Here is a 26520-nt window from a genome sequence, read left to right on the forward strand (position 1 = left end):
AAAAGGAAATGGATTGATGAAATTAATGAAAGAGAAAGTTGCGATTTATAGCTAAGGAAGACCCAGGCCTATTGCTTTTTTCCTTCTTTTTTCGTTTCTTTCTTCTTTTTCGACCGATTGGAGTGAAGTGATGCTGTCAAATACATGGGGTATGGTAGAAGGAGATCTTCATTAAATCAGAGATAATTAATACTAAATCCAATCCTTAAAGAAAACTAACTAGTATGTTATATTCTGTTGCAAGTCAGTTTTAGTCCTGATTCCCCAGAGTTGTTAGTTATCAACAAGTTTGATCGAGATCTGACAACCCCTTCTGTCAGATGTCTGGATGACAAGTATTCATTTATCATGACAAGTAATGATGTATGACGAAAGTAAGTATGAAATAACAAGCAATTATGTATCTTCGAGGTCGAACCGTGTCTGAACACCTCAAACATCCAGTTAAAGCACTTGCTTTTACTTCGAATCAAGTTTGGATGAGACCTGACTGCCCCTTCTGGTAAATGCACATATATTAAGATTATTGAAAACCCACCACACATCTCTCCTTTCTGGACTCGTTCCGTTCTTCTTCTGACCCCAGCTCTATATGAGCTCCAAATATCAGAAAGTCTAATCTAAGTCAAAAATTAAAAAAAATTGTAATCTCTCTCCAGGACCATATCCGTTAAACCTAGAAGATACATAATTTTGGCTTGAAAAATATCTAGAAGCCTAGAAGAGGCACACCATTTTTCGTTGAGGCATCTAACAGATTCCGATTACATGATTCCAATATCCTAAAATACAAGAAACGCAGTAGTTTTACGTCACATCTTATTTAATACATGAAACAGGGTAAGAGGTGACTATAGGTATACTTCATCTTCCCTCACCTATCCTTTGCGGTAGGCTACTAGACTTAACTAAAAATAGAACCAATCTATGGGAGCTTGTTCAATTATATAACCTTTTTCCCGCGATCAGATAAAAAGAAAGAAAAAAGTCGGTATTAAGTTCAAACAAATAGCGGATGCTGGAGAGTTTAGCCTCCCAGCCCATTTGAAGAGCTAAACTAAGTCAAGTACAGGTAACGGACCATTCTTCTCTTGTGTTTACTTTTTATCACATAGAGGAAGAGTGAAAGAATACGAGATTGGGTCATATCCATTAAGTCATTCCGCTTGAAATGCAATTTCTGGATAGCCAAGCATTTACGTAAACGTTACTTTTTATTTAGATGACCCTTACTACTGTGGTCTGCGAGCTAGGATTTCAAATTTTGCGAGACGGAGAAGCACTGAAAAAGATCGCGAGCGTGAAGCAGTTGAAGGCAGAAGGGCGCTCCTGCAATCAGCCCTAGGAAGCAACGCTATATACGTTCACCCGCCCACGTTGTGGCCTTCCCGATCATATGACTCTGGCATGGGTAAGAAAATCCAACGTTTTAACGTATGCTTCCTATTTTGTGGCTTTGGAATAATTAGATTTTGTTGTTGGCGAAGGGAGTTTAGAATTCAAATTTTTCTGCATGTTTCTCGATACGGGCTGTAGTTAGTAGCTGTCGATGTCGGTTGCGAACAAAACTACCCAAAGCTTTTTTCTTCTTTTTATAATCGGAAAGTGTTCAGTTAGTTATTTTAGCGTGGTCGCCATTTTCTGTCCTTCATAGGAGGATCGGGAGTTGGAATCATCTTGATCAACATATAAAAATAATTTTGGTGATATTTCACAGTTTAAGAGGGTAATTATGGGATTTCCTTTCTCTCTTACATACACACTTCCCTCTCTCTCTCTCTCTCTCTTCTATCAACAATTATTCTGACAAAGTACTTTAAAAAGTCTATAATATATCTCTGCAAGTATGAGCTATGTAGATTGTTCATTAAATTCTTTTTCTTTTCGATTCATGATGGGCCTCATCTCATAGTGGTGAGCGAGATCCACCATGCTCACGATCATTTAGAAGTGGAATAAATTATTGTCACCATTTTGGATCACACGGATCAGCCCTGTAGAAGACCAAAAATCATGCTGATTGTCAATCTGTATAATTAATTAAACCCCTACCCCATTCACCTGAAATCTATAGTAAATCCGTTATTGAAAATTGATTGTACAGAAGAACTGCTGATCCAAAATTTTTGCTTAATATTGAAATTTTGTCCAAATTTAAATTGCAATCCAATATTATAACTTTGAAATATCTAAAACTCTGCTATGACTTCCAGGAACTAAAGTAATTTTACATTGAACAACCAGTCTACTTTCATTATTTTTTTCAATAAACTTTTATTATTGCGAAAATTTTTTTGTCGATGTTCTGAGAAAGAAACCACACTGTTCAAAATACATACTGTTTTCAACAAAATGGTAATGACGCTCAAACTATATAGAGGGCTTAGGAAAGGGCTTTCATAAGGAAGACTGTTTTAAATTAATTTCGTTAATTTTTGTTGTCGTTTTTTTTAATTGATTTTTGTTAAAATAAAATAGGAAAAATACATGATTTTTGTTAAAACAGACACTTGGATGTTGGTTTTACTTCCTATCTCCCTTAAAATTTACCCCGAGATATGGGCAAATATTTCAAATGGATTAATAGTCTAAGGGGAATAATTTTATCGATAATTTTAAGATACAGCCAATAAAAATTCAGCTGTTTTATGAAAACAATTCTTAACAATTATTAGGTATTTTTTCTTTAATATATTTCTGTCAAGGTAAATATACATAAGAATTGTTATTCCTGAACCAATTTTAAATGTTTTGTTTCATCCGGTAATTTTTTTCCATAGGACGCTGCTTTGTTTTTGCTAACTAAAAGGCATTGGAGAGGGAGTATACAAGCATTTTAAACCTCTGGCTTAGGACTATCAACCGTGAAGATTACAATGGCGCTCTTGTTATACTTTCCAACCGGTTCATTCTTAAAATGATACCATAAAGTGCAATTTTTGGCGTCGAATGGCACTTCAGTACGGGTTTATCAAGAAAAACATGTAAAAAGCTCTCATATATGAGTAGTAGCTTTTAAATGAGTCCCGGGTGAAAAAAAGACCTCACTGCTACCCCTGTAAAAACAGCAATTTTCCTTGTTTTTCTAGATGGGGGGCTCAAAACCTCTAGTTTGGAGTTTTAAGACAGCAAAAAATGATACTTTGTAGCGGAAAATGGCACTTTGCTGTGGCATAATCTCTTTTTTGTTGCTTAAAAAGCACTAGGTATTGTTATTTTCGTGCCAAGGAGCCCTCTCCCGATATTCTATAAGAACTGGTTTAATACGACCACCGCTGCGAAAAAAATGGAAAAAAGTTTCTTTCTTTTGAGTTGTTGGTATTACATTCGATGTGACGCCATTGATGTGGTAGCAACCATTGTGCTACCGATGCAAAAAAAGGGATTCCCCTTCTTCTTCAGGGCGAAAGGCTGCAAGTCTCCAGTTAAGAGTTTTCAAGAATGTCGAATCCAATAGCGTTATTATCATTTCGATTTACCTCAGTTTTTAAAGGCAGGGGCACAAGCTCTTTCAAAATCCCCCAAAATTGTCTTTGCAATAAAATTTTACTATTAGTTTAAACCCGCATTTTATTTATCATTCCTAAAATACCTATAAATGATTTTTTTTTACTAGACAGTTTCTTTAAAAGACGTTTCCAGAGTTTCGTCCATTATGGGCTACGGTTTGCTCTTTACTTTGTTGCAGCTGTCGCTGCAATAATGAAAGCTCTTCTGTTCTATGATGAGTCACTAAGCGTGGACGTGTCATTTTATACAAAATTTCTCAAAACCCACAGTTCAATAACCCGCATGAATATCCTTTTTGAGAGGAAGGTTTCAAATGCAGAAAGACGAGTATTTTTCTCCAACTAATCGGAAGAAAGTCAATTTTTCATTAAATAAACATCAAGTTTTGCCTGTAAGAATCCATATTTGGTGACACGGATTAAAAATGATAGTTATGTCACTGATGGTAATGATTAGGGAAAAGCGAATTATAGAGAATCCATCCTCATGAGATTACTGAACTGAGATATTGTCACATTAAACTCTTCAGTAGATTTATTAAAAATACTGATGCCCTGGTCAGTACCAAAATCATTGTCTACATACCAAATTTCTAAAGAAAAAATAGGAGAGGTACTCTGGAAAAAAAACCCTTCAGATTAATAAATAGCAATTTATATATTAATAGCTATTCTTGGTAAAAAGTACGTTAGAAAATGAGACGACATTAATTCAGCTAGCTCTTACATACTCACGTTATGCTTTTTGCTCAACCGTAACTTATTGGTTAATCTGATTTAGTCCAGTTGAAGTGAGATTACCATATTTTAAGATATTATATTGATGTTTCTGCTTAACCTGTCATGTCAGGGACACAACGAATTGAAAGTGAAAGGGTATTATAACTGTTGTACCAACCATATTATGGATTTTGTTCAACATTTAACCTCTCTGTCTCGTGAATATTATTTTATTTGAATAACGAGGGCACTTTATATCCAGCATTCAAAAATATCAAATGTTTTTCTGGTTTTCCCTCATTTTCCATATCGAACATATATGTTAGTCGTTCAAAGTCAAAATACGTTGTGAACATTTTTACGGTAATGAGTTACAAAGTAAGTACGCAGGGGGAGGGGGGACTTCCATTCCTTCTTTTTCAGAAAAACCTGGATAAGATGTTATCCATGAATCTCATAAATTGTTTTTTTTTTTTGCTGCCCCAATAAATTTGGCCCATGCCCCGAAATAAATGAGTTCTCCAAAATCAAAACGCATTTCCTGCAAAAAAATAAAACTTCAAAGCTAAATTCACTATCATGGTTATCCTTCTTCCTGTACCGATTGTTGCAATCGTCCTAGTCATAATATGGCGTCTTTCTAGTTAGCCTTGTCGAAAATCCAGCATTTGCTATTATTTTCCGTGTAACTCTGTAACTTCAATCCATAATTACTAAAAAATGTCTATTGCACTATGTTGTGGTTTTTAATGAACACAATAAGTGCTTACATGCTTACTAGGCACATATGTCTGATTCGCCATATATGGTTATCAGTTCTGTTGTATCAGTTAAGGATGCGTGGGAAAGCAATAGATTTCTCCATTTTATTTTGCATTGGTTTAAAGTATAATTATTAGTATTGTTTTTCATGGTAGCCATTAAGGTCAAATTATAATTTTCAAAACGTACTCATTCTTAAAGTTTTTTTTATCTTAGATGACAAACATGAAAATAATTAAAATCTCAAAGGTTTCTGCTGCTTTTGGTTTATAGGTAGTTAGTGGTGGTCTATGAAGGATGTAGTAAGGTTATTGTCTGGTATGTGTCTATGTAAATACTTTTGTAAAGCACGATTTTCACTTTAGCTTCTTTACCTGGAAGTCAAGCGGACGTCAATCGTCTTTGGAAACCTTATACCCCTACTCCTTGCTCCTGGAATACATTGCCTTATAGGCCTGGTATGTGTAAGACCAAGATTGGTCTATTAATGAACTTGCTTTCCGCTATAGCTTCATTTTTAAGCATTTTAAAGGTGAAAGAGCTTTCATGCTGCATGACAATGTGTCGGAAGGAAAATATAATTTTCCAGAGGGCATCTTAATAATCTAACACTATTTTTTACGATGTGCATTGACATTCTATTTATTAAAAGTGGAAGTCTCTCTAACAACTGACTGACAAGGGTGACACTCATTACTAACCAGGACCATCTATTTTTTTATTCTTTTTTTTTTTATTTTAAGTGAGTTGTAAGTTCTAAGTGCTGTGATTGAAAATATTTGCTTCACAAATTTTTGCAAATAGTTTTGCCAACTTTTAACTTAAGTTAAGCAAAGTGTATTGTTTGGTTCAATCTATTCCCCAGTTAATCCGGTTCCGTTCTAAAATTCTCTGTTTTTTTTTTCACTCGCAGAAAGAGTTAGAAAATGGAAATTTTAATATGAAAATAATGTTACCGTTCATGCCTAAAAAAAAATCTCTTGGTAACTCGCTTTCTGCTCGCTCTCGTAAAACCTATGTTATATAACATAGCATATTCCTCGTGTACAAATTTAATTGAAAACAGTTTCTATTTATTTTTATTTTCACTTTTGGACTGAATATTTTCTAAAGAAGTAATTCAGTTTATTAAGGGACATAACTTTTACGGAAGATTGTAACAACAAATGAGCAACAGATGACTGGTTTTTTCAACCACTATTAATGGTTAGTTGCTTGAAAACAAGCCATTTTCAGTTCAAGAAGGAACATAACATAAAAGAGTAATATTGAGAGAAAGAAAGTGCAAAAACTATTTTTCATGCTTCTACTTCTTTTGAAGACGGGTTACCAAGGGCCTTTCTTCATATTTCAAGCCTATTTAAAAATTTTTACTCTGAATTTTCATCAAGCAATTTTTCCGAGATGGCGGAGTGAATAATCACTTACTGTATCTAACTCAAAGTCAGTCTTTTGGCACAAAGAACTTTTGATTTTCGATGGCCAAGTCCTAAATGTTTTTTTAAACCACCTTCGACTATAATCAAAATAAAATCAATTATTCAAAATAAAAAACCTAGAATATCTAAAAATGCGCTTGTAAAACCCAAAATCAAGTCAACGAATTCAACTTACAGCTTCCGTTCTTAGTTCTTCCATAACATAGTGATAATTCTGTTTTTTTTTTTTGCTGTGTTTCATATGTTTTTGCAATCCATTTTGACGTCTCTCTCAGTATTAACTCTTTGTGATGCAATTGATTCTAATCTGTCTTGAATTAAATGAGGATGGAGGAGCCAGATTACGAAATGTTGACGGCGGATTAGCTTATGAAATGTTTTGTTTGTGTACATTGCAGAATGATCTGCGAAGAAAAAGCCTGCTAAGTGTGGGTAATGGTCTACCCAACTGGCATACATTTGGGACCATCTGTACGACAAGGACGAAAGAAATAAAATTTGTTGGTGTAAAACAATGGAAATAAATTACAATTTTTGACACAATCTTGAAACCTTTACTGTGAATCATGAAGGGAAAAATAGGAACTTGAACTCCTCATAAAGAATTTTGTCAGCAGATAAACTATATTTTCCCACTTTAATCTACAAGCTGATTTGAAGACTTAAATGGTAATTAAAAATAAACGTTTTTGCATATGGAGACTTGATTTTACTGTCTGCTATAATAGCATCTCTAATCTCTTCTGATATCTAAGTCTTCTGAGGTATTTCTTAAAATATATATATATTTTATTTACCTTTTCAATCTTGCTTTTCTTCAAGCTACCTTCCTGCAGTAATTCTTTTATAGTGATGACACATTTCGGACTCTTTACAATACTACTTTGATTATAATATTCTACTTACACCCTCACCTGACTTGACTTATTTTGACTTTTAGACTCAAATGGTTCCAGGACAGTGACGTCGTACAGAGGAGCCTCAGCAGCACTGCGAACGATGAGTCATCCTTTCTCGTAGTGGGTTTGCTTCAGTTGACAAACACTCATATACTGTTATAGTTTAATGTAAGAAACTTATATTTGACTCAGCTACGTACACAGTTGGAGGGGAGGGGATTAGACTTTTGGACGCATTCGAAATTTCAATGCTTGCACAACATTTCAAATATCCCCCCACCCTATATAATTCACTTAATTTTCCTGTATCTTGTAGATTTTGCCCCCCCCCCCTTCCTTCCCTGAAAACCTGAAACGAACTGTGTACGTGCCTCTTTTTACTTGCAATTTATAGTGTGCTTATACTGACTTCACGATCGACATGTTCTCCGTAACTCTACAGTTGACTTGGTACAGAAAAAAACCTAAAAAGTATCAGATTGAAAGGTGTACAGTGTCGTATTTCTGAATATCGGCAAAATAATGGGTCCTTCGTTATGACCAAGTCTATTTTTTAGATTTTAACATTGAGTTTAAAACAACAAAGTTGATTTTCTCTAAAATTAACGACTAATGCCAAGAAAAGAAATAAAAGTTTGTTTGCCCTAAAATGCTAAATAATTTATTTTTTTTTTAGTGCAATTTGAATCTGTTATTCAGAAATACACTAAAAAATTTACCATACTCAAGCACATGAGTAAACATAGAAAGTCATGGATTTGCTTTCCAACATATGATTGGTGCATTAAAATCAAATGAGCAATGTGCCGTTTTTCTCTTTTAATACTTAGTCTCTAAGATTCATATAGCTGCATACGTGTACGAAAATGACAAATAAAATTTTATCAACTATGTACTACTCACGATAAATCCCTGATAGGTTACTATAAGAACCACAATCGTATCTTTGGTAACCAATAGTAACCACCTTTTAGTACCATTGTGGAAGGTAGTCCAATGATTAGAATTGCGTGTTTTGTTTAGTTATGTGTAAGAACTAAGAGTTTTTTATAAGATGTAAAATATATGTATGTATATATATATATGTATATATATATATATATATATATATATATATATATATATATATATATATATATATATATATATATATATATATATATATATGCAAAATTAAATGCTCGAGTTCTAGAAGGTTCTACCTCATAACTTCAGTTTTAAATGATCTTCCTCTTGCGCCTGTTTTTTTTTGCAAATAATGTTTTGCAATAAGGATTTTCAACTTATAGGTATGTCCTGACCTTCATTTATTTATTTAACAAATCTGGATTACTAGCAATTGGGTCTTCATTAAGAAAGCTCTTGCTAATACAATTAGACATTATTTAATTTGGTTTTATGAAAAAAAAATAAAAGCTATGGAAATAAGTATCACAATAACATACTATCCTGCACCCAATTTATTGAACTACAAGGTTCATTTGCAAAACGAAGTTATTTACAGGGATAGGTGGCTTGGTTTTTGGTAAGTTAATATGTGATAGAACGTGGGATAAAATAAATTCATAATGATTGAGATTGTTGTCTGTAGAACCTAAGCAAATATATTAAGAGTTTTGGGGAAATTCTAAACTATTTAATTGTGAGAAAAAGTCAAACTTTAGCTTAAAGAGCGAGGGTTGAGAAAGGGGCAGACATCCTTATATATGGAATACTTGTTATTTTTATTTTTAAGTTTTTTTGTTGCTCCTTACTGCCAGTAGAAAAAAGTATTTTTTATTTAGTGCCTAACCGTTTTTTAAACCATGCCAGAAAATCTTCTCCCCCTCCCTGTGTAAAATTTCCCCTGGGAAAACCCCCCGGAAACTTTTCTCCCTGTTCAAGATTCCTGCTGCGGAAAATCCCCCCTCCCGAAAAAAATCCGTATATTTTTCAGTAAGAAATGCTAAGCTCTTTCCCAGGATTTTAGGGATCACATCATCCCTAAAACTGTTCTTATTGGACTTTTAACTAAGTTGAATTAAATGACTATTTCAAATTTTATCGAATGTCTTTGGCGAGAAAAGGGGCGTTGGAGGGAGGTTAGTTGCCCTCTAATCGTTTTGGTAGCTTAAAGCGGTCACTAGAACATTTGATTTCCGTTCGAATGAGCCCTCTTCAGATCTTCCAGCACCATTGGGTCGATGCGATCACCCTGGGAAAAAAATAAAATTAGATACGCATCCGTTATCTTTATTCTGACAAAAAATATGGTTCTCTGATATGCTTAATCTAATGGTGTAGTTTTCATTAAGATCGCTTGACTTTTTAGGTCAATGTTTCCCACATTTTACGAAAATCAAGCAAATTTTCTGAAGTTCGTAGCTTTTGATAGGTAAGATTAAACTGAATTTTATGTATCTTAAATCAGTAGAAAATACCAATTCTTTTGGTATATCTATTGCTACCAGTACTCCGTTTTTTAGAGTGTGGTTACTATTGGGCCGGGTTCCTCCTTACTTACAATACGTTACCACGAACTGTTTGATACTTGATAGATATGTACTAGTTAAAGAGCTGGCTTCCACGGTTCCTCGGCCATAAAAAATTTGCTGGCTTTCAATTGTCTCCGTTCGCCCGGGCCTTTGGCCTTGCAAGCTTTTTGTCATGACTTCGCATTTCTGTTTCTGGGTCTTGCTTAGTTGTTTTTTTTTTTGTTTTTTTTTCTTCTTATATTTTCAGGTAGATTTTATAGCTATAATCGCATTCTCATGATAAATATCTCCGGTACATCTTGTAAATACTATATTTATTTATTTTTTGCCGCTGATGATATATAAGTAATCACGTTTGTTTGACCAATTAAGTTGACTTAAATAATAAAATCTTTTTTTTCAGATACGTCTCTATATGGTACATTAGTAAATCAGCAAGTATATCAATCACCTTCTCGCTTAGCGTTTGTCGGAGATTGGGAGTAGATGGGGACTTTATTTGTGTAAACGAATTGTGAATACTGTGATTTTAGATACCAGGTTAAAGAAAAACCTGCCTTTCCAGCGTCTTGAAGTTAAATCGATTAGTAACCGTTGCATTTCAAAAGTGCACACAAAAATGTACATCTTTTGATGCAATTGCAGTTTTTAGTGAATTAAGTGATCATAAAATAATGTTTAGTGATAATTTGAGGCTTATATGATGAAAGCTGTTCTAGCCGAGTTGTTAGAACTCTAGAATTGAAATCCTTTTTCTGTAAGGACGGGGGGTTCGAATCCTGGTGTCTCTGGTTATTTGGTTTGGAACGGGGGTCTCTGGAGTTACTCTGTAAGCTCAACCAGAGTTGACCCAGCTCTAAATGGGTACCTGGAGAAATCAGGGGAAGGTAAACAGGAAGGGTGTGCCAAAGCAGAGGATAGCTGGCCCCCAATCCCCATCGTACTTCCTGGCTGATGGGCTATGAAACGGAGATCAGCACCGCCAGTAGGGACTGTGAATTCCAATGCCGTGACCTTTACCTTTTTTACCTTTATTTTTTATTCATATTGACTAAGTTAGCTTAAGTCTCATTCCAAGTTCAAAATTGAATCAAGTTCAACTTTATTATCATTACAGACGTAAAAGATTTATGCCAAAAAAAATAAGAATAAGGATGTTTTGTTTCTTTGTAATTTATATGATTTTTAAGTGATGGACTGTTTTTCTCTTAAGGGATAGTATAAGGTCAGTTTACTCCATTACTACCCTCTTGTCACTAGAATCTGTATTTTGAGAAAACCAAAAAATTTGGTCGATCATCATCATTGAAGAAATAGAAAAAAGACACGCCTTATAGGCTTAGGAGGCCAGTATAAGTGAAAAAGAAGCGATGTAATTAAAATCAGAAACTCTATCTGACCTCAAAGGGAAAAAAACGGCTTCTAACCGCTCTGGGCACGAAATCTCATGTTTAGTATGTTTGGCTTATGCATTACTCATTTACAGTTTCATTAATTCACAAAAAATTACAGGAAAGGTGGTGGGGGTGTGTTTTTTTTTACTATTCCCCAAAATATGCGCCCCTCTCATTTTAAGCTAACTTTAGTCACTTGAAATATTACTGAGTAGTTTTAAATCAGAATTGATTGCCGTGAAATCTTTCAAACTGTCCGGCTCGAATTTGTTCTTAGCTAGAGAGAATACGGCTTTTCTGTGTATGTGTATAAATGTATAAAGCCTCGTATTTGTGCTTAATTGTTCACTCAATGCTAGTTGCCTGTACACAGGGGGAGGGTCCGCGAACCATTCCCTTCCCTCAGGGATCTTGATATTTTCATGATTTATTTATTTTAGTTTCTTATGTTTTTTTCACCCAACCTGTTTGATTTTTATCCCAGCCCCTAAATCATACCTGCTTTCTCCCCTATCCCCTCAAAAAAATCCTGTGTACGTCGCTTTTTGTGTGAAAATATTTTCCAATTATTCTTCTATCAGTTATTCTAAGAAATTCGTCAGTTAGATATTGTCAGATAAATGTATCCTGATACCCTTATCTAATCATTTTGTATGTCACATTACTTCTTTTTCTTCCTTTGCCAAGTCACTTTTCGTTCAGGACTCCCGTATGTCTAAATTTAAAAAGAAGACTTTTCATCACTTCAGCTGTAGAGATTCAAAAGGTGTATGTGCCTTATTTGTAAATAATAAGGGGTAACTAAAATGGAAATAAAAAGCCATTAATGAGACATGGCCTCAGGGATGCTAGATGCGCACTCTATCCCGTTACGAGCTTGTCTTTTAAACTTTCGCTGCTTATATCTCTTGCTTAAAAATTCCGTGCAGTCAATTTATTTAGTGCATTGAATAAGAGACTAAGATGTATGCCCTACAACCTTGAACTAAGAATATTGAGTTGATTAGCTGATCTTCCAGATATTTACAGGCTTATGATTTTTCGAAAGTAAATTATGTCTCCTTTTCCGCTAGTAGAAATAGCTGGAGATTCGAGCTTTTGATATCCAAAGCTAGCATTGTGTCCATGACCTTTTCTTACTCCCCCATAAGATTGTTATCGTATAACATAGTGCTGCATGATTGGAGATTCCGTGACTATTTATAAAGGAAAATACATTAAGATCGCGATTCTCTGCTTGTTTTTTTGTGAATATACTATTGAGAACACTTTAGACAACAAGGTGAAGAAAACATGTGCTGAATACAAATGTTTTGATATAAATTTCTTTAGAAAATGCGAGAATACCGTTTCGTGGAATTAGAAAATACAGTATGACTTCTAAAATCATGAAATATAAAAGGCCTATTGTAATTCGTTGTGAACTTAATTCCTTCTTTATTGGAATTAAATGTATTAATAAAACATAAATTTTCGTTAAATTGATATATCTACTCAACAATTTTTCCCCGCCCAAGTAGTACATCAATTGAAGCTTTGAATATCTTGAAAGCCAATTCCTTCAGACATTATTATCTAATTAGTATGTTTCTATTTTGAGATGAAATGATGTGCTGAACAACTTCATTTTCTACCCAATAAGAAGAAATGACGTAAGTTGTGTCGTTACGTGTATATTTGTATAGCGTTGTTGTATAGTTTTCGCATTAGGCTTGCTCTTGTCAGGTTTATCTATTTGGAAATCTGTATATTTTTATGACTAAAATAAATTGGTATTTTGACTCCTCTCATTTTGTAAATACAATTTTAATCGATTCTAACACTTAATTGATTTTATTTACCGCATTATAATTGTGCATCTCCAAGCTCGATTTCAAGTCTAGATCCATTATTTCGTAAGAAAAAAACAACGAATTTTCAGCCAACCTTAATTCGGATTTAAATTCCCCCGTGTGCAAGCTCTTACACCTCAGGGGGGTAAGGATCATAGATAGGACAGTGTTTCATGCAGAAAACAATGACAAATTGAAGACAAAATATATAAAGCCATGTTAATACGTACGTACAATTTATATATGTAATCTCGAGATACAATGCATCTAGCCTACAATTTACACTAAACTGAAACAGATTGAAAACAATTTAAATGAGAAGAAAGAATTTTGAAGAATGAAAAAAGTTCATACAATGCATTCCGCTGATAATATGCACATGTTTATATGCTGTTCAATATTCGTGAATCATCTATAACCTACCAATTATCAGTTTTTGTAATAAAATCCACTTTGAAGAACCTCGATAAATTCTTTGAGCTAAATTTGTGATGCCCTCACTTATTTAAGGTATTTAATTCCTCTTGCACAAGACTAATAAATTCCGCTAGGAAGTGCTGATCAAACTTTTAAAAATTTCACCCCATTTTCCTTATTGGTCAAAGTTAAAATGTAAGGCGGGTCTAAATCAACCAATGAAATTCATTCGTAGCTAAAGCTTAGCTAAAGACATAACAAGTGAATTTTATATTTTTACCGACGGGAAAAGAACCCGACGGGTTAATGTGATTATAATTTATGCTAAAAAGAATCTACAAAAAAACTTAAGTTACTTTTTTTCATTGTAGTCAGTGGTCTTTAGATAAATAACCGCAAGAGATTTTTTTCTCTCTTAAACTTACAATTTCTTCTCGGAAATTTACATATGTTCCAATACTCCCCTCCCCCTTCCAGTATTCATAGGCAGACTTTTCTTGCTTACTAAATGGCCAATGGAAAGTAACAAAAAAAGATTCTATTTCTATTTCTCAAATTTTAGAATAATATTAGATATATTTTCCAGTAAAAAATTACAAATATCATCAACACAACATAATTCACTAATCCATAAAGGCTTTACGTCCTGAAAAGGGGAAAGAATATGAATACTCGTAAAACACTAATAAGAATTAAGTAAAAAATTATAATAATTCAATAAGAGAAAGAGAGGGAAGGATAGATATTGTTGAAAACGTTCGTTTCCCGACGGCTTTTGATAAGACAAACATCAAAAGGCTGTTAGAATTGGAACCGATGACTATTGGGAGACAAGTTAAAAAGATACAAATTTTCTTCTGAAATTTATATAAAGTGTATAATATTCCTGCTCCCTCTCATGGAATATTTTTCATGTCTATTAAATAGCAGGGGGAGCAGTGAAGATGTTAAAAGTACAATAGCTAAGGCTCGAGTGTTTTTTCACAGTTAAAAAAAAAGTTTGGAAGAATAAAAAGATAAATCTGCAAACCAAGATTAGAATATTGGAAGCTACAGTGATGACAGTTGTAAATATGGCTCTGAAGCATGGGTGCTCCGAAAAGCAGATGAAAATTTACTAGATATTCTCCAGAGAAATTGCCTACGGATTTTTCTGGGTACCCGGCTGACTGACTGTATTTCAAACAGTAGGTTGTACGAAAAATCTAGTTCAATCCCACTTTCTAGGGCTATAATAAAAGAAAGATTGAGATGGCTAGGCCACGTTCTACGGATGAAGGATGGCAGATTACCTAAGATTTCCCTTTTTGGTCAATCGTGTGGGGCTACACAGAAAGCAGGTCGTCCTTGTCTGGGTTGAGAGGATGTCATAAATAAAGATTTAAAGGAAATGGGAACTTCCTGGGAGGGTGTAAAGACCGAGGCTTTAAATAGATTAGATTGGAGGAGGAGCACGCGTAGCTGTGTTGGCCTCGGGTGGCTTGGTGCTGCAGTGTGTTATTAGTAGCAGTAGTATTAAATAGCAAATTGGAAGCAAAAAGTGTATATTGTACTTCCTGTGTCGAATCATAGAATAAGGAGAAAATATTAAAAAAAAACAAGCAAATATAATTCACTGATACCCATAGAAACTCTATCACCTTATGCCACAAATAATTATAAACAGCAGCTCATAAACATTCAATGGTTGTAATAAATAAATAAAAGAGAGCTAATAGAGAATTTTAGATCCATGGCGAGTTTATAATTCAAACAAAGAGCAAAAAGATTGTCTTATCGTTTTTTTCAGTTATTGACCATTAAAACACTAGGTGGAGATATGCGCTGTTGGAAAACGGTTAGAGTTCATGATAACGAACTGTAAGTAAGGAGGTGCTCGGTTAAATAGTAATCAAAACTAAAATGACATTTTGATATTAATAGATACATTAAAAAGTCGACTTATGCTGATTTCAAATAAATACGATTTATTGATACTCATCAAAAGTTATTAGCCTGAGAAAATTCAATTGATTCCTGAAAAAGGGGAAACACTGAAAAATCAAGAAGTCTTATTGAAATTCACAACATCAGATTCAGCGTATCAGAAAACCAGAATCTGATACTGCATTGATTTCAAGCTTCCATCTGCAGAAATATGGATTTTTTTTGCCACAAGAAAGATCACGGATGCGTGTTTATTTTATATATTTTTTTTCCCAGGGTTGATCGCATAGGACCAATGGTCCAGAAAAATCAAAGAGGGTTCATTTGAACAAAAATTAAAAACCCTAGTACTCCTTTTAATTGACCAAAAAAATTGGAGGGCGCTTAATAATAATTTATTTTTAACCCATTATAAATAGCAAGAAAAAAAATGGAGTAATGAATTACAAAAAGAAAGAGATGAAAATAAATAAAAACTATCACTTAGAAAAAAACACGGGATCTTACTAATCCCATTTAAATCAATAGGCTTCGATTTCAGTTGCAAAATTGTATTCCACACCGCGTCAACAGAAATAGGCATAACTTGGGGCTTAGATAAACTCTTCTGAATGACATTTGATTACAACTTTGATAATGATCAAACAAATGTGTAAAATTATCATTTCAGATGCGTAAAAATAGAAGTAAAATGGACAACCTACATAGACTCAATAATCAAACTAACCAAATTATTGCTAGCATCTTATCTGAATTCTACTAATTAATAACATTTCTCAATTAACTTTACCGCGAGAAAAATTTAAACCCTTATAGCACAAATGTAAAATTACCATACGTAATTTTTTTTCAAATGAATACACAAACATAAATTGGGAAGTGATTAATATCATTCTTATGTAACCGGGTTAAACAGAGTCCGGAGAATTAACTAGAGTTAGAGTAGCGTGCAGACATAAAACTCTTCTGGTTATAATTATATATGAATACCAAAATAAACAAATAAGAAGAATCCCCAGAAATTACCTGTACCTAATACTCGAGATACAATTAACACAACATCAGGGTTAAAAAAAGAGCATATGTTTTATTTCTATAAGAATTATTGTTTTCTGGTTTTTATTTACCTCTAAAAGAATTTCATAGAAATTTATAATATAAATTTAAATTACTCAATCCCCCACAGGCCCAGGGGGGAGAGGCTGCAAGTTACAAACTTTGACGATTGTTTACATATAGTAATTGTTATTGCAAAGGGTACAGCCGTCTTTTCAGGGGAATTTTTCACAGTGGGGTTGGGGTGGGTCGGATCTTTCCAAGGAAGAATGTATCATGAGGGAATAAAATTTCCATTAAGAGAGAGGGGTGGCAGGATTTTCTAGCATTATTAAAAAAATAAGGTAAAAATAGATAAAAAAAAATGTTTTCGGCTGGAATTAAGGAGCAGCATGAAAACTTAAAACGAACAGAAAATATTATGTATATAAGGGGGTTCGTCTCCTCCACAATAACTTGCTCTTTAAAGTATTTTTAGTAATTTCTACTATTTATATCGAGGTCTTTGTGATTCAGGGGTTATTATTCAAGAATTGGGATGAAATTCGAGCTTTAGTGTTAAGACAAAGGTATTGAAGATTGGGCGACCCTCCTCATATACGTAATAAAAATATACCAAAATAGAAGTTCGTTAATTTAGTTAATTCGCAAGTTGCGTATATTATTACTAATAAAAACGTTCGAAAAAAAACAGTTCTAGTTGTATTTTTAAGTAACCACAATTGGAGGGCAACTAGGCCGCCCCCACCCCTTTTTTTAAAAGTATCCATGTCAAAACATGTATTAATGCAAAAACATTCCGAATTAAATTAACAAACATTTTTTTTTAACTGCAAGTAAGGTTAAGTTTTAAGAAAACTTAAAACGAACAGAAACTATTCCGTGAATGAAAGGGGTTTTCCCCTCTTCAGGCAATTAAATAAAAAAAAAAGTTTTTCCAACTGAAAGTAAGGAGCGACATTAAAACTTAAAAAGAACAGAAATTATTCCGTATATGAAAGGGGCTGTTCCCTCCTCAACACCTAGCTCTTTACGCTTAAGTTTTTTTTCAAGTTCTCTTTCTCGCAACTCTACTTTTTAAAACAGTAAAAAACTTTAGCGTAAAGAGCGGGGCGCTGAGGAGGGAACGGCCCCTTTCATATACGGAATAATTTCCGTATATTTTTTTTATTTAATTGCCTGAAAGAACTATCAATTGGTCTAAATTGATCTAAAATAATTTATTAGGCCTGCCATTGGCATTGCTCAGCAGTTTTTCGAACTAATCACGCACATGATCAATAGAGTAAGTACATTAGAGTATCCTCTCGTATGAATAACGCTGTTCTATGCAAAACTTTTCTAACCGTTTAAGAAAGTAGCCTTATTCTATGGAAATACACAAGTCTGTGACATAAAAAGATTTTCTTGTGCAAAATGCTCGAATGTAGCAAAAAAGAATAGTTATTAAAATTTACAGGGGAGAATTTTATACAGTAGGAACTTTCTCTAATAGGGGTTTTAATACGAGGGGGGGGGGGGGTGCTCCAAGGAAGCCCCTTGAAAAAGAGGTGGCAAATTTCTTAACAATATTTGGAAAAATGACAAGAAATTAATTAAAAAAAGTAGTTTTTTAAACTGAAAATAAGGAGCAACATAAAAATATAAGATAAACAAAAGTTGGTGTTTAATAAAATCCTTATCTTAGGCTTGCTCTTTACGCTAAGTTTAACTTTTTGTTCCTATTCTAAAGAACGAATACTACTACTACTACTACTAATAACTCACTGCAGCACCAAGCCGCCTGAGGCCAACACAGCTACGCACGCTCCTCCTCCAACCTAATCTATTTAAAGCCTCCCTCTTTACACCCTCCCAGGAAGTTCCCATTTCCTTTAAATCCTTATTTATGACATCCTCCCAACCCAGACAAGGACGACCTGCTTTCCGTGTAGCCCCAGACGGTTGGCCAAAAAGGACAATCTTCCGTAATCTGTCATCCTTCATCCGTAGAACGTGGCCTAGCCATCTCAACCTTTCTTTCATTATAGCCCCAGAAAGCGGGATTGAACCACACTTTAAAGAACGAATCCTGGAACATAAGGGATTAGTCAGGGAACCACACGAGAGAAATGTTGATATTTAAGGATTGAGGTGATCAGCAAGCAGCAGAAGGTTTGAGTGTGCAATCTAATGCAATCGACCATGCTGAAAACGAAAATCGGCGTTATATAGTCGACAAATGGGTGCGACATCCACATTTCTTCAAATTCCCTAAAAATCCATCTTAACTGGCAAAAATTATATTAAAATCGATAAAAAATTACAGGTTACTCCAAAATTGTTCAGCTATACCTCAGATCGAAGGTAATTAAATAAAGAATCATATTCTCTTTTCAAAACATTTTTATCTTTTGCCGTTCATTTGTAATCACAAAATTTCGACGAAAAAGTTAACACAATTTATCTCTCTTTTGGATTAATCTTGATCCATCTTGAAAATTTGCCTGACTGAGGTGTATTTTTTTTTAATGGCTTCTGTAGGAAATTTATTGTCCTACAAAATAAATGATCCAGAAATTCTCTAACTCTTCTCTTTTTTGAACTATTGACAGAAAAGCGGATTGACCCAATTTTTAGCTCGGATCAGCAGCGGCATCTATCCAGTGTGAATGCGTCAGGGTTCACCCGGCCAGATAGATTTTCCAAGATAAGCTGAATAGAAATAAGATAAGCTGAATGCAAAATTCAACTGCATATCCCCAGACCATGCTGTAGAATCTACCATTAATTTAGATTCAAAAACGGAAGGTGGAATGACGAGTATTACCATGAATGAGTTGGCACTGGTGAAGTGGACTTTAACTCTTCCGTTCTGTGCCTCAGTCTCGTCTGCATACACTGAGATGCTACGCATTGTTCCCCAGAATGAGTTTGACTCCTCTCACCACGAAGATCACCCTTCCTTCGTTCTGCGGCAACACATGGCTTTTGATAAAGTGAAGTCTCTTCTGGAAGCAAGGCTCAATCCCTTTCGATCCACTGACGAAGATATGCTGAATATTTATACGCTTGAGACAGTTGATAGTGAGATAGCTGACAGTCTCCTCAGTGTGCGATCTGTTGGAAGCAGAGCGGTTGATCGCTACTTGGACGGTGAAAAAGGTGCCTTTAGCAAAGTAAAGGTCATGAATAATGAGAAGGCGAAACAGAAAAAAGCAACCAATACTTCTAGTGCTGTAAATAGCCTTACCAATGTTGAACTTCAAACTATCAAAAGGGTGAGTGTTTACTTTACAGGCGAAAGAGGACTTCACCATCTAAAGAATTTGCTTTCCCATGAGCTTCTTCCATATGCACCTTCTATATTCCAGAGAAGTGCCATATCTGGAATGGTTGTGCTTTGGACAGGAACAAAGTCAGCTCTTCTGGAGTATTTGAAAAAAAAAAATCAGCTTGAGCGAGTGACCCGTTAACCTCGAGATTAGCAGTGAGTCGACTCACTCAAGGGTGGTAGACTTGATGCCCTACCTCAGAAGCCATCCACCAAATCCATCGGAAACTGTTGAGAGCTATGGAAAACGGACATTTTCTACGCTTGTGTCTTTCAACAGCAACGTTAAGGAGCTGCACGTCCTTGCAGATAGATATGATGGGATTTTTGGATATTCCGACGAAGAAGGCAAGGTGATCTGCCTAAAGGACTGCGGTGGTTGCCATGAGCAGCGAGGATGTTCAAACAGGTCTCCGGTAGCTCTAGGTAGACACTCAAACCTAGATGACTGGAACTCGTTGCTCTCAAATTCCAAGACAAAGGCAAGACTGATTGAGCTTCTATTCGGTGAGTTTGAAAACTCAGTTCACCTGCTGCAAGCAGGGTTCACTGTGTACCTCTCAGGAGGCTTTCGAGACCGGATGAGAGTGGTGATGCTCAACAGAAGTGGAAATGCTGATACAAACTTTGAAGAGCGTTTGAGCTGTACCCATGAAGAGGCCGATACAAGAGTTGTGTTACACATGTTGGACTGTTTGGAGAGGGGTTTCGATGTCGTTTTGGTCGATGCGAATGACACAGACATAGTTGTCGTCTTGCTATATCACTACAAGTTATTCCTTGGGATCCACCCAAATTGTGAAAAGCGGAAAGTTTATGTCAGGTTCCACAGCTATTTAGTGCCTATACATCGGCTTTGCAGCAATTTACCGAACGATTTTGTTCACTCCATCTGCCTTTTCATACGCTTTCAGGGTGTGATACCGTGGGTTTCATGTTTTCTAAAGGAAAACGAGTGGTGGCCAAGGCTGTCAAGAAATGGGGATTGGAGAAACCGATTGCTTTGCTTATCCTAAGAGATACAGAAGTCAAAGCTCGACCCTGCGGTTCTAGAAAAATTCAGTGTGATTTACAAAAAGGTCGTTGTTGCCTCATACGGAAAAGACCCAGACCACTTTACCTCTCTTAATGAATTTAGAGTGCATTTGTACCCTCGAAGACGGGAGCTTAAGTATTTGCCACCATCTGACGCTGCCTTTGAGTGTCATGCTAAGCGCGTGTACCTGCAGTTGGACATTTTTTTGCAAGCAAATCGAGCAAAGTCACAGTTTCTGGATCCCCTGCAATTTGGCTGGATGTTTCAAGACGGTGGGGTTAGGCCAGTTGTGTCTACCCTTCAGGCATTTCCAGGAGGTGTGGTCCCCCAGTACTGCTCGTGCAAGCGCTGTACAAAAAAATGTTCATGTGTTGGAAATAGACCTTGCGATTTACTTTGTGGCTGTGGTGGGAAGTGTTTTATGGACGAGTTTGATATGCTTGATGGATAATTTGATATGCTGAGCTACTTTTTAACTTTTGTAGTAACAAGTGCGGTTCACGAAATCCGTAGCAGGTGTTAGTATAGTAATCTTTTTTTTGTTTATTCAAGCTTATTGAATAATAATCTTGTCAAGTTTACTAATAATTCTGATTAGGAATGAAAGAGAGTTGTAATCAAGGTCATTGTTGTGTATAGTGGCAATCTTCCTGTCTGAGATAATAAAACTATCCGCTACCAGCTGAATCTAGGCGTGAAATCTTTTCCAGCGCGAATAAAAAAAATTAAAATTGCAAGTTTCAAGGTGATTCGCGATAGTCCCTACTGTACTCGTCACTTCTGGCATCAGTTACGAAAGATTTGGCGATCATTGTGGAAATTTTTCCGAAACGTGATTTAATAGTAAAAAAAACGCGAAATTTTCAATTTTCGGGGTCAAGCACCCCCCGGCCGAGTATATAACGCCCATTTTCGTGATCAGCGTTATCGATTACCCCATATTCCGTTGTCAAACCTTCTGCTGCTCACTGATCACCTACCCGACACATTTTCGTTGAGTGGCTCCCTGACTAGATGTTTATTCGAATAAGAAGCTTTTTCTAAAAATCTTTAGCATGAACAGCAAGGAATTATTATTAACATTGGATTTACCTTTAACAGGATAGACTGAATAATAAAATTATACTACGTACATAATTATAAAACAATAGAGGAGGAAATTAACTTGCCTTCGGAACTGTCCCAACTTTCTCCTTTTATTTAACGCTGCTGCTTTCTTATTACCCATTATCTTCTCATAGAACAATATTAGATACAATGTAAAGAAACTTCTTTACAATATTAGATTTAGATACGACCCAGAGATATCAACAGGCAGTTTACAGCTCTGATGAGTAACACCCAATCATATGTGTTCTCTCCCCAAAACCACCCACTGCATTGAATCTCCTGACGATAAACCCAAATTCAGCACTTGTGCGCCCTCTCGGATTCATTGAATATTCTCAATTTTCTGTTTTTTATAGAACTTTAAACTGCGTTTTTAAGACAAATTTAAGCAATATTGTAATTTTAACCACGCAAGTAAATAGATCAGGAAGTTTGAATACAACGGTGTGTAAATTGTTTTATTTTGATCGAAAATAAAGATATACAAGATTTTTAATGAGACCCTACTTTTCAAAAGTATTTACAAGGTTTTTTAAAGATAAAAAAAAATAAGGAAAACTAAAAAAAAATCTAAGATTGAGATTTTCAAGAACACAGTCTTCGCTATCGAATGGTATCTCTATCTTAATCTTGTGGTGAAGTACAAAGAAATAGAAGCTTCCAGAAATTTAACATGGGAAATCGGAACAGGCATCATAAACCTTAATAACGAAATAATGCGATAATAAGTCTTTCGTTTTAGCAGTTTTATGGTTCTAGTTTTATGGCTAGTTACGGAGACAAGAAGTTGGCAGTGGAGAAACTGCTTTTTCAAAATAAGGGACGGCTATAAGGGAGGGACGTCTTAACCTTACATTGACAAAATGTCAGTAAAATGGAATCAATACGCAAGTAGCATGCTGAAAGTCATTTTATAGCGTTGTTCTAAATGCCAGAGTGAAGTCTAAAGCAGACGAACAATAGAGGTTTAGTCAAAGCTCATATGTAAGTTTGTAAAAGAATGGACATAATAAAATAAGAGATCAATAGAAATTATATAGCTGACAAAATACAGAAATATTTAACAAAAAAATATACCACAAATAAACTCTAATAATTACATTTTTAAGATTGACCCTGCTGGAGATCAGTGCTCCGTGTGGATGAGTTCATCTATTTTTTCACCGTCAAAAATAGTAACAAAATACTTACAATTAATTATTAACGATAAAGCAAAATTTGACTAAAATACTCTTCATGGATGAAGAACCGCTTTTCAAGTTTTGCCACTTCATATATATTTCTGGTCATATGTATGTATAATCCGATCTGTGCAGTCAGTACTCAGGATTGAGAAACAGGTATATTAAAAAAAGTTTAAAAAACTGCGTTAAGTTTAATGGTAACGTTCCTACGTTTGATGCTATGGGTCTTAGAAAACATAAGATATTTATTTCCGAAAAATTTCTATCACAAGCCCCTGAAGGAGTTCCAATTTTGGAGTCATAAAAAAATAAGCAAACAAAATCATAAAAAAAAACAAGAAAACTGAATAACTGGCAAACAATGCCAAAACAGCCATATCAGAATGAAAAATCATTCCTTAGTCAAAGTAATTAAAATGCAGTGTCAGGTTAATTTAAAAATTTTAAAAAAAATTAAACCTAAAAAAGAAACAGGTGATGTATACAAATAAAAAAAACAAAAGGAACATATAAAAAAGGGGGAAAAAGCAAGCGAACAAAATGCAAAACTTGAGTAACACCAGTGCGAAATAATTAAAAAGGGAAAACTACCTGGATATTTTGTGGATTCTTTTTCCGTAATGAAGGGACAAATTTTTTTTTTATATTTATATCTGGAGGTAAAGCTGCAAATGGGGAAGAGATAAGAATGGGCTCAGAAACAACCCAAAGTGGTCGGAATCTGGTTGGGGAATGTCTATCGGGGAAAATATTTTCTCTGTGAGGATTTGCTATTTTATTTTTTACAAAACCGAGACACAACAAAACTCTCCTGTGCTCAAGTGTTTCTAATCTGGCTTTTTTGATAAGAAAAGAGTATGGGACCTTAGCTCCTTTAAAAATTATTCCCAAGGCTCTTTTTGGATGGATTCGGTTTTATCTTATACTTCGTGAGAGATACCGGGGTGCCAAACTAGACAAGCACATTCAAGATTTGGGCGGACAAAAGAAGCATAAATCCTCAAAGAATGGTAAGGGGAAGTTCTAAATTTATTTAGGAGCTGAAGGAGGGAGATAGACGCATTAGCTCTAAGGATGATGTCTTTAGCACTGATATTCCACTTTAAATTAGAAGAAGCTGTGAAGCCAAGTAATCTAAAGGATGACACATAAATTTCTGGGATGACTGGGTTAACAAAATGGGGGGGGGGAGTGATTTTAAGCAAATATATTGGCATTATCATTGATTAAGAGGGGCTTACTCTCACATCTATGTTCAAGGCATCGTCTTCAATGTCATTAAGGATGCTCATATGGTTGCTTAATAAATTTCTATAGCAGGTTTCAACAACAGTTTAGTCATCCACAAATTTCAATCTGTCCGGAAATTACTTACTTCTACTACTACTAACAAATTACCGCAGAACCAAGCCGCCTGAGGCCAACATAGCTACGCACGCTCCTCCTCTATCCCAATCTATTCAAAGCCTCCCTCTACAACCTCCCAACAAGTTCCCATTTTCTTTAAATCTTCCTTTATGGCATCCTCCCACCCCAAATGAGGACGACTTGCTTTCTGTTTAGCCCCAGACGGTTGGCCGAGAAGGACAATCTTCGGAAAAATGTCATACTTTATCCACAGAACGTGCCCTAACAATCTCACTTTTCTTTCATTGTACCCCAAGAAAGCGCGATTGAACCACACTTTTCGTACCGCCTACTGTTTGAAATACGATCAGTCAGCCGGGTACCCAGAACAATCTGTAGGCGATTTCTCTGGAAAACATCTAGTAAATATTCATCCGCTTTCCGGAGTGCCCATACTTCAGAGCCATATTTGACCACCGTCATCACTGTACCTTCACATATTCTAATCTTGGTTTGACGACTTATCTTTTTAGTACTCCAAACGTTTTTTAATTGTGACAAAACACCTTGAGCCTTAGCTATTCTTCTTTTAACATCTTCACTGCTCCCACCGTCTTTACTAATAATACTATCAAGGTAAGTGACGCTGCCCACCTGATCAACCTTTTCCTTACCCAACGTCACCTTTTCATCTTCACTTATTCATAGCCTTAGTGACTTAGTCTTCTTAACATTAATTTTCAAAACTATTCTAACATCCTAAACTCTCAAAACCTTTAGTTCATTCATTTTGCTCAAACTTTCATCTAGGATGCTTAAATCCTCAATATAATCTAAGTCCAGGAGAGTTTCCTCCCTCCCTCTCATTTGATTCCGTGATCTCCTATTCCCTTTCCTGTGCTCTCTAAGACTAAGTCCATCAAAATCATCCATATAAAGGGAGATAGAACACTATCCTGCTTAACTCCTGATTTAATACCGTAGTATAATACATAAGTACCCTTTAATCTACGGCGCATTCGATTATTTTGTATTTAGGATCAAAATACCATGCCCAAAACCTAGAGTAAAAGAAAATAAGACTCAAACTAAATTGTAGAAAATAAGAGACAAGGTATCATCTTAAAGGCTCCATTTAGCTTTTGAGTAAAACGACGGTTATATTTTGAAGGAGCATAAAAAAAGGTCTTGAGTGGGAATGTTCATTTAATTTGTAGCTCAAAATATCTCAAATTTATCACGAAATCCCCTCTTCACTGCATGGGTACCATACTTTCCCTTTTTCATTTAGAATGAATCTTCAACCTAAAATTCTTATATTTTCAAGCCTTTGAAAATTAAACAGAATAGCGAAAGAAAAGAAAGTTTAAACTCACGGCCCAGATATGTAAAAGAATCATGTTTGCATCGATACTCAGAATTACACTGAACGTAAACGTATTCAAATCAAATTCTTTAGCAGGAATCACAAAAGAGAATCTTTGATGAAAAGGTATAGTCTTATAAACATTATGCGTTTACTAGCATAGGGAAGAAAGGTCAGTAATTCAATGATCTATATCTGGTTTTTGATGTGTAGTAAATAATTTGAAAGAAAAACTTCGGAAAGTAGTGAAAAAATTGGGGGGAACTGACCTCTCCAGACCCTAGTCTTAACAGACCCAAGTTTGCCCCACCCTCTAGCTGAAATTTAGTTTCTGCACACAAATCTTGTCAAAACTAAGATAAGCTTGCATAGTTCAAGCATTCAGAGAAATAAGTCAGTTTTCTTTAGTATATCTTTGCCTTTATGGTATTATATGGCTCATTTTCCATTTTTTTACTATCATTTTTACTTGATTTTGTAAAATTGGCTCCAGCTTTGCCCCCCCATATTTTGACGAAATTATGTCGCCATGGCTGCTTTAGTTTATGGCATAACTTAAGGTTGTCAACGCTTGTGGAATCCAATGAGAGGGGTGAACAAAATACCAGAACGCAATGCGATGGGTCTTTCAAAGAGTTATAAAGTAATTATTTTGTATCCATATTAAGAGTTTATAATTTTATGTTTCTATGGGGTCGTTCTGACATTTTCATTGTAACGGCGGATTGGCGCAGTG

The 26520-nt window shown here is 35.1% G+C and overlaps 1 protein-coding gene and 1 long non-coding RNA gene across 10 annotated transcripts in view; one reads left to right on the plus strand and one right to left on the minus strand.

Moving 5' to 3' along the window:
• Window positions 1-12987, plus strand: part of LOC136036181 (uncharacterized) — a 122158-nt gene extending 109171 nt beyond the window's left edge. For 3 of the 9 annotated variants that reach the window (XM_065718251.1, XM_065718255.1, XM_065718257.1), the window contains 4 exons: window positions 1223-1411; window positions 5357-5449; window positions 7371-7497; window positions 10207-12987. In XM_065718251.1, the coding sequence (XP_065574323.1) occupies window positions 1223-1411; window positions 5357-5449; window positions 7371-7450 (362 nt within the window). In that variant the 3' untranslated portion in view covers window positions 7451-7497; window positions 10207-12987. The remainder of the gene's footprint in view (window positions 1-1222; window positions 1412-5356; window positions 5450-7370; window positions 7498-10206) is intronic. The other 6 variants (XM_065718250.1, XM_065718254.1, XM_065718256.1 and 3 more) reach the window with 3 other exon arrangements.
• LOC136036183 (uncharacterized) overlaps window positions 1-26520 on the minus strand; it is a 75405-nt gene that overhangs the window by 17426 nt on the left and 31459 nt on the right. The window lies entirely within an intron of this gene.

Source organism: Artemia franciscana, chromosome 15 (assembly GCF_032884065.1).
Source record: "Artemia franciscana chromosome 15, ASM3288406v1, whole genome shotgun sequence".
In the NCBI taxonomy this organism is placed as follows: Eukaryota; Metazoa; Arthropoda; class Branchiopoda; order Anostraca; family Artemiidae; genus Artemia; species Artemia franciscana.